This window comes from Eurypyga helias, unplaced genomic scaffold, assembly GCF_000690775.1.
Source record: "Eurypyga helias isolate BGI_N326 unplaced genomic scaffold, ASM69077v1 Scaffold35079, whole genome shotgun sequence".
Lineage (NCBI taxonomy): Eukaryota > Metazoa > Chordata > Aves > Eurypygiformes > Eurypygidae > Eurypyga > Eurypyga helias.
In genome coordinates this window covers 3,460-13,134 of record NW_010274672.1, presented here as the reverse complement: position 1 = coordinate 13,134, position 9,675 = coordinate 3,460, and the positions used below count along the sequence as shown (strand labels likewise).

At 38.0% G+C, this 9,675-nt stretch overlaps 1 protein-coding gene across 1 annotated transcript; it reads right to left on the bottom strand.

Moving 5' to 3' along the window:
- Positions 1 to 2,720: 2,720 nt before the first annotated feature.
- On the bottom strand, positions 2,721 to 6,881 carry FAM154B (family with sequence similarity 154, member B). Its single transcript, XM_010159877.1, has 3 exons — positions 6,709 to 6,881; positions 5,327 to 5,529; positions 2,721 to 3,703 (listed from the first exon to the last, which is right to left on the bottom strand). Exons 1-3 carry the CDS (start codon positions 6,729 to 6,731, stop codon positions 2,721 to 2,723), a joined length of 1,209 nt encoding a protein of 402 aa, XP_010158179.1. The 5' UTR covers positions 6,732 to 6,881.
- Between the last annotated feature and the right edge of the window lie 2,794 nt (positions 6,882 to 9,675).

Genomic DNA, 9,675 nt, shown 5'->3' with positions numbered 1-9,675 from the left:
GGCAAAGGTCTTGTTCATTTTCCTTTTGTGTCACCAATGCATTCTTTCAAAAACAAAATACAGATTGTGTACAGCGTTCCGTGCTGTACAGCACCGTGCCTGAAGAGCACTTATAAAATAGCAGTTGAACCCACGAGTAGCTTTTCTGCTCTTAGATCTTGGTTCAGCATGACATCATAAAATGCTGTTTAAACAGCTGTTGTTTTCAGAAATATTAGTTTTCCAGACTGCTGCTCATTTTTTCTGTTTTTCGGTAATACATTGCCTATGAAAAAGTTGACCTCAAGTACTGAATACTGCCTGAAGGTTTGTAGTATCACTTTATGCTTTGCCTGGAAGCACAGTCTGTAGGGTGTGGCTCTTTCAACTGTAACGTAAGAAAAGCTTCTCTCTTTCACTATTAAATTTAGGGAAAAACAGTAAGGGCAAAATGAAAGGGAATATGCCCCCTCCAGCCTAAAAAAGTCTCCAAAGACATCTGCAGAGGAACTGTTAAATGTATCAGAGGGCATCCTCTGCTTTCTCTCAAAAATGTTTGTACTGTGCTGGTAGGTGGCAGCAAATGACTTTCCATAACTTAACAGAGGGGAAAAAAGTGACTTAAGAACTAAATAAACAGCTGTGAACATGACAAAAAGCATCTGGGCTCACTCGCAGGCTCGGAGGAAGAGCCATTTTCAGCAGAACACGCAGGCACACATGACTACGTGGATTCAGGTTGCATTTCCCAATGAGTTTTCTTCTAGAAAAGAGAACTGGAGGATATTGGGCACTTCGTAAGCTTCTCGTGAGGTACAGGGATTGTGTGTAGGTTATGGACATGGGTAGGTGTTACTGTGTGAAGTTCTGACTTGATTTCCTCCGCTGTGACCAGAGTGTGACTCAAGCTTCATAAAGAAAAGGGTGTTTGTAGTTTTTCTTCTGTGGTACAGGGTGACAGCGACCTGGACTTTTTCCTGTCCTGCTTTTAGGATAACACAGATTTACGTTGCCCTTGCTCATGCCCAATCCAAAACATGTCTTTACCAGCTGGGGATATGAATCATCTTCAGAGAGAAAAGTTCACTGGAGTTGTTGCTTCATTAACAGAGTAAGTCATAGAACAAAAACACAGTACAAAGTAACTGATTTTATTACAAATAAAGTCTGGAGCGCTCTCACACAATGTTTTTCTTCAGAGCTGATATAGTCCGTTTGGCTTTCTTCCTGCCTGTGATCCAGTTCCTGCTCTCAACGTGTTTCCATCATTGATCCTAGTCCTTTTGTTGGTGATTTGGTTTATGACGTACGAGCACATGATTCTTCAGGACCCAAAGGACCGCCCTGCACCAATGCATACGAGATATGCCATACTGAAAAAAATCATACCAGAGCACCGTGCTAGAACATGATCATTCTGTTACTCATAAAACTGTTTGCTGGGACTTGCTTAAATCATGAACACAAGATTGAAATCAGGTCATCTAGCTTTCCCAAAATCAGGTAAAGGCACAAAGACAGAATAGTAAATACCTCATGCTAAAGCATAATCATTACATGTACAATTTCTATAAAAATGTTGTTTTCTGTGTATTTCTTTGAAGTAATTCTTCAAAGTAACTTGAAGAATTTTGAATTCTTCAAAGTAATTCTTTGAAGAGCAGACGGACTGAAGCCAGGCTGTCTAGACATTTCTGCATGTTGGCCGATAGTTCTTCTTTTAAATGAGCTTACACTGTTTTCTGTTATCTCTACATAGACTTTCATAGTTTTCTGCTGTTTTCCCCTTCTGACTGCCTCTGCAGGGAACTTGGGCAGCGATAACAGGCTGTTTAGCTTTAAAAATCAGATAGCAGCATCAAAACCTGCAGTGGATGGATGTTAACTTATTTAGCCTGATCCTCTCTGCTTCTTCACCTGAGAAACTCAAAACTCAATCATCTGTGAAATCTCTTTGTGAAATTTGATTGAATTTGTGCACTGGGTTTAAAAACTGCTCAGGTGGGGGAGGATGCACACTGAGTGTGTTGGTGTGCCCAAAGCTTTGCATCAACTTTGTTTCCTTTGGAATAAGCCTGGAAAGGCACTGCCAGGGAAATAAGGGAAATGAGTCTGATGACCTGCTTTATATGCCTGAGTGATTTCAAGTATGAGTACAGGAAAAAAAGCAATGTTACTTCTTATTAATTGCTATCAGAAAATATATTGTGACCTTTATGCTCTCCTCAGAATGGGGTGAGGGAAAAGTAATGATGGCTAAAGCTAAAAAGGTCAGATTACTTATATTACTCAAAGTATTGATGAGGAAGTGGACTGATGAGCTAATTATTTAGATTATTATAGCATTATTTGCTTACTATAAAAAGTTTTGATCAAAAGACACTTGCTATTTTGCAAAGACAATGATTTGATTTGCAGAAAATCTGAAAAAATTAAATGCACAATACATGTGCTTGCAATGGGGCATAATGAAATCTGGGAAGTCAGTGAGTCCAGAATGCATGATCAAAAAAAGAATAGATGCCATGTAAGATGCATTATTCCTACAAAAAATGGCAAATCTTTATTAGCCTTGTAATAAGCTTTTGGTGTTGCTTTGATTTTCTTCAAACTGTTAGTTTAAATGCTTTTAAAACCAGAATTTGCATTATTTACTTTGCTTTCATTGTTATTTAAAGAAAAAATTAATAAGTAGGATCGCAATTATTCCACCAGGGTGTTTGAAATACTGCATTTAAGTATTACGTCACAACAGCTACGTCCCTTGGGATAGCATTACAGTTTGACTCGGAAAATTCTGGAGTAAGCTGGCGGAAGAATTTGTGACCATGAGAATCTGTGTTTACGTAGACGTAACCTGGAGGAGACGGGTAATTTGCCGGACAGATCTCTTGTTTCTTTGGGGTATATTCTGTGCGATACACGGTTTCAACTTGGAAAGGAGCTGCATTAGGAACTATAGCATGTACAGGTTTAAAACTTTGAGCTGGAATGATCTGGTGTGGTATGTAATGAGATTTGGAGGTAGTTAAATCATAAAATTTTCCCATGGGTTTTGGAATTTCCTGTTGTTTCTTAATAATCTCCTGACGACAGCTTCTCCAAGCTTTGAAGTCTTCCTTCGTAGTTGTATTCAATTGAAAAGGTGCATTGGTTCTTCTTCCATTGGACACTGGTCGTATGGGAACAGCAGGAGAAACCTCATGCTTAACGTAATCCAGATGGCTTGTGGAGTTAAAATCCATGTTGCCTGGGGGTGGAAGGTACTCTCTTGTTTTGCGAACCTCGGGCAAGGAGACCAGCCACGGCTGAAAACGATCCTGGAATTCAGTGACTCCATTAAAACGAGCGTTGGAGCCGACTTTTGCATCTTCCGGCTTGCAGCTTTTTGCAAGTTGCCCAGGTAGCCCTTTAAAATCATTCCGGTGCGTTGTGAGATCTTCCAAGGGTTGGTTGCTTGGCTTGTACTCTTCTTTTGGTCTCACGAATTTTGGTTCCAGTTGATGGGCGATGTAAGAAGTGCGATGGCTGGTAGTACTATCGAAAGGCACGTCTGAAAGCTTAGCTGCGCAAGGGGGTTTAAAACTTTGTCTGGGATTCAGTTCCCTAGGAACAAAGTCGTCTTGAAAGGTAGTAGCATTTCCAAACTTCTCTGAAGGTGGGTGGTATGTATGCTCCACCTTACTAGGTTCCCTTCTTAGAACTTCCCAGGACCTATAGTCATCTTTAAGGCAAAAACAAAACTTCACCATACAAGTGTTATTATTTATGACTATTCCTTTAAAATTAGGCCAAATTCTTCTAGTATTAAATTTTGCAAAACAGGGAAAACGGATGTGAGAATGGCAATGTTATCTGCATGTCTGTGATGTGACAAAACTGTCTTCTACTACTGGTGTGATAAAAACAGACAAAAAATCGTATGTGATGCCCTATTTTGAATATTTCTTCGCGGAAAAGAAACCGTTGTATGTACATATGTAGTGCGTGTTTTGTCCCGAGAATAACCATATGCAGGTTTTACATACGGTATCTTACATTTTACTTAGAAGTACATGTAAACGCACAGGAACCTCATAAATGGGTTAATGGTTAATGGGTCATGCTCACTACTGACTGGGAGAATTCACACTCACAAATTCCATATCAACATTATATCATCTTACAGCTTGTGGGGATTTGGTTTTTTTTGCTTCTAGGTTTTCCTAACAGACTGCTCTGCTGTAGTTAGAAAACACACTGTCCAGTATAAACTTCTTCCTGGGCAGTGGAAATCAATCTGTTGTCTTGCAATCACAGTGCTCACTTCAGCTTCGGTGTTTCTTCACTCCCTGATCTGTCGAACTGCTCACACATTTTAAATGAAGCAGTTGTGTGCTCTTAGCTCTATGCTCAGACGAGGCTAAATTATTCATTATTTCCCTGCTTACTACTTACACACAGGCTAAACAGAAATATTTAAGTTTCTTATAAATTATTTACAATTAATAAATATAAACAGAATGCATTTATGTAAATGCATTTCTACCTCTCATAGGCCTAAGCTTAAAGAAGCTAGTGAAATATAACTCTGGATTTTTTTGAAGAGTATTTTTTCCCAAATATTACCCTTCCAACTCTTTCTGTCATTTTGCCCCAGGCATTCTAACTTCATGTTTTAATAGCCATATTCTTGTTATTTCTAGTATCTTTTCGATACCACTGTCCCTCACAATCAGGAACATTTTGATTTTCATCCTAGCACTCCAGCAGATCATATCTCATAATTTATTTTTACCTACTTTTGACTGAGGCTGGAACGCAGCACATGTAACAAATTCAGTAACATATTTTATGTATAAAAATTTCTACTTGTATAAAGTGTATCAAGGTCACTTGGCAGAATGACTTAAAAGGAGATTTAGTGCCTTTGTGCTGGCCATTGTAATAGATTACTTTGTGTCAAAACAGATCATTACTAGGATGATATGCAAGCTATACAGTACACAAGAAAGAAATTTAAAATCAACTTTTGACCTACTCTGTGGAAAAAGATGTGTAAAACTATCTGAAAGATATATTGGCACTTTAATTACAACCAAGTTTTGCCTGAGATAGCCTAACCAAGTGTGTGCTAGAATTTCTTTCCTTCTAGCCAAGAAAACCTTAGAGAGGGCTTTTTGTTTAGAGCCAATAAATATCACCTCTAAACAACTGGAGTGCTGAACATCTTAGGGCATTACCACCTGCTTTTTATTATGTCTTACTCTACGGCCCAAACTGAGAAATCCAGTTTCTAACACAGACAATTCAGAATACTACCTTCATCGTGGCTGTATTTCTTCCTAAATGCAGCATATATTATTACCTTGATAGGTTGGTATGGTATCCAATTTTCCTCCTGTAGTGTGTTTTCTCTCTAGAGGTCTTACTAATGTCACTGGTTGTATTTTATGAGCATTATAATCTTTCTGGTATGTGGTTCCCAGTTCTATCTCTCCCGTCTTTGGTTTATATTCTTCTTGTACCCGAAAAGGTCGCTTTACAATATCATATGGTAAATAATCCGATCTGGATTGGGGGAAAAGGAAATGATGGTTAAAAAACCTTCTTTTTTCTGATGGAGTCATTTTTGTCATTTTTCCATTATATGGAAAAACAACAACTTGTTATGAAAAACAACCTGATGCCATATGTTAGAAGGATAGCAAGGAGGAAGGAAAACCACAGTACATATATCTACGGTCCCTGATGCATGCTACAGCGTTTATTCAAAAGTAGATGGTGAAGCAACTTTTTCAACACTCTGAGTCTCATTTCAGTTAAAAAATATTCTTTAAAACATCTGAAATAGGGGAAAATGCTGGAATTTTACAAAGAAGTGACCCAGAAAGCAGAAACAGATCAAACTACTAAAAGTAGCAGCAATTACTAATGGCATTTCACCATTTGTATATGGGAACGTTAGGTTAAAAGGGTGTGTATTACCTATGTAGGTGGTTAAACAGTCTATACAGTGCACAGTCAACCTTGCCGAAGGGCATTTGGCCCTTCTATGTACGTCCCTTTTGTCTCTTATAAATAAATAAAGAAGTTTTGCCTGCTGCCCTTTAGCTTAAAAGGAAAATAATGGAAAAGCAAAGGTTTATGCTCCTGTCACATTGTTAATAATGAGAAAGTAATGTCTTTTTCTAACGCTTTGAAAGACGCTCTTGAATCTTGTTAAGCTTAACATCAGAGGCTGTGAACTGACAGGACAGACCTGTGAACCCCTTTACAGCTGGCTTTCTCCAAATTCCTAATAATTTAGAACTGTCTGAATAATAATAATAATATATATAAAAAAAAAAAAATCCCTGTTCCTTTTTCTTAAGGTTTCGTTTTCCCACTGTCTCAGATTCTACACGTGTACTACAGAAAGTTCCCCACCCTGCCAGCTTTTTCAGACTTGATGGGACCTATATTCCCAAAACAGGCTGAAAACAAGGAGGAAAAGTTTTTATTATCTTTACAGGTGAGAGGATGCGGTGAAGAATGTACATCTTTCTGTGTGCACTCTTTTTTATGACCTTTTTGTGCTAACTGTATTTCTACACTCAACATTTACACTTTTAAATAGTTAAAAGTGTAAAGAACGCAATGATTGCATTTTGAAAATGATTGCAACACGATGCTCAGTCCCCCCACCAATGAGAAAGTATGAGAAACATTATAGAGTAGTTGTAAAACGCATTGCCTCAGAATGTTTACCTAAAGGTTGTAACTCCTTCCATTTTCCCACGATGCACTTGGTACTCTTGTTTCGGCTTAAGGCTCCGGGGAGGAGAGACGTTGCTATACTTGGGATATTTTTCCACATACTCTGTTGTGAGGCACGGCTGTTGGCCATTATCATAAATCCGTGTGGGTTTATGAGGGCAGCGATGGCGCCTGGGTAAAACACATCAGATGAGATCATTTTGAGGAGTTTCATTTAAGGGGAAAACCCATGCCCTGTCTACTGGGAGTGAAGAACAAACAGAGAAGATGGAACAATGTCAGTAGCTTGTGTTTAAAATCTTTTTTGAGTGATAAAACCACAACATATTGTTGTGATGGCACAGGTCCCAGAGCACAGTGTTGTAACACGGGAATAAACAGTATCGGTATGTGTTAGTCCTTAGTACAAAAGATGGAGAGAGTTGATCTCAGTTTTCTAAATGATGCTGCCACCAAGATGTACCTGCCTCTCTTTTCACTCTTTAATGATATTACAAGTCTTATTTGTAAAAATAACTAACAATGCTGCATTTCTCCTCTCCTATTGTCTCTTCTTTACTTTTTTCCCTCATCGCTTATGGTTTTATTTCTGCTTAGCTATTTTCACCATAATTGATTAAGCCTTTTTGATTAAAATTTTTGTGGTGTGGAAGCTAGTGCTCTGCAGGCCACTTCTGACTTTCCAACACTCTTTTTTCAAGGACTGCTTAAATCCTCTATCCAAACCTTATGTTTAGAAGTAATGACGTCTCTTTTTCTTAGTAAGTTTTATTTCAATTACACCTGTTTGTTATTGATGTCTATGCTAATGAGACCATTCTGTTAAAAGGTGTTAAGAGGTATATCATGACTTTATTACTTACCCCTTGTTGTTTTCTGTAAATCATGCATGAATTAAAATATACATGTTATTTTCTATATTGCTTTGAAAATCTTGCTATATTCCTCCTAGTTTGCATAACACATCTCTGGCAGTTTGTTTCAACCAGAGTTTTAAAATTTTATTTTGCCTGACATGATTATTTAATCTCTCCTTTAAGGAGATATATAATGAAAGATATTGCTTCTGTTTGTGGAGGACAACTTCCAATACTTGTTCTGATATAAGCAAAGGGAAATAACAAGAAATAAAGCCTATTTTTTTTAATAAATGTCTTGTAAAATTCTGTACATGAAAAGCAAAAATAACTGAAGACCAGGAAGGGTAAAAGTGTACTGCTCTTACTGGGTACAAATAAATTCAGGTTTCAGGAAGCTAGATACTCAAGGAACAATTCATATCTCTGCAAAGAAATGTAGCTAGCACTGAATACCAAACAGGAAACAAATAAATTAAAGCAAGGTAAAATAGAATACAGGAACAGACATGAAGTACTCCTGCTGGGAACAGTAAAATGAAAAAAACACCTGAAGAAGTTATCTGGAACCGGAGATCCCTAAAGGTGGTATTAGTTTGGGCTGCCTGACTTTGCCAGCTCAGTAGTTCCATGAACGAGAAATGAAGTAGCGCTGTCTGAGAAGCCAGATCCCATCAAATCCTCAGCTGCTTACTGCTTTTCAGTCAAGTCGGAGGATAGCCAAGTACCAACTGAGAGACCTATGCAGGACATAGCAGGGAAAGGAAAAAGGAAGAAGAGGGGAAGAAGAGGAAAGGTAGGAAAACAAGACGGTGAGTGTGTGCTATTTCTCAGCATGGTGCTTGCCTGCCACTACGTTTCTGATGAAATTCAGTTACCACCTTACCAATATTTTGTTCAATAAGTATAAAAAGCTTATGTTGTGTCAAGCATCTAAAGGTAACAGCTAAGCCGAAACTGAAACCATCGAATGTGTCTTTTGACAGGTAGTTGAAATAGGGTATCAAATTAACCATGTTCTTCACATATTTTAGGCATACAATGCCAGGGAGTTTGAAACAAACAATATTTATCTACAAAAACTTCATTTTGACAAACTTGTGTTTGCCATAAGCTGGTCCAGAAGAACAAAATGCCACCTTTGTTCTGGTACCCCCAGTCTTTAAAGAACTCCCACTGTTTGCTAAGCAGTATTGTCAGTATATCCCTCGTACTGCTGGATGATCCCGCTACAAAGAGAAATAGACACTGGAAGAATAATTATTTGCAGAGCATAGATCTTGGTGGATTCAACACAGAGATGAAAGTAAACTCGTGTGTCTCCAAGGAAAGAAGTTTTCGTGATTGCATTGGAATTCAGGGCTGAATCACAAATGTCCTTGATCCCAGTCACTTCTAGCATATGAAATAATTCTGAACAGCCTCTAACCATGCACACAATGGCCTGGATTCAGACGAGACTCTTCAGGAGATACCACATCCTGCTCGGTGCTGTGAAAGAACCTTCAGTGGGCCTAAAAGGCAATGTAAAATTACCATCATATAAATATGAATTTGACTTGGAGGGGAGATTAGGGTTTTTCTGGTTAACCAATGTTGTTGGATGTTGTCCAACTACTAAACCAAGTTTTCTTTCAGAAAATAACTTTATTAAATGGAATACATAGGGCATCATAGCTCTTTAGAGACGATGCTGAGAATCATTAATCAGAAAAGACAGATTACAACTCTGATAAATGAAATAATATTGCTTACAATTTGGCCAGAACTCCTTGAGTCACCGATTATTTTAAACTTGTTACTTGTAGTTATCTTAACCCCAGAGTTACTGATATTTGAATGAATTTGGTGAGAATATGCTTTCTCCCATGACTGATGCCTGCTTTAATGGATTATTATTCTTTCCCTTCTTTGAGGGAGGATATCTTGTGGCTTGCATAAGGTCTGAACAGAATCTCAGCTAAATAAAACTGACAGTACACGGGCTGTCTGGTGCCAAACACTGTTGCTGTGATTATTTTAACAGAATGATTAAATTTCTGAATTTCACTTCTTTAGAATCTGGCATACATACAGTTGTTTTTTATACAGTGCTAGCAAG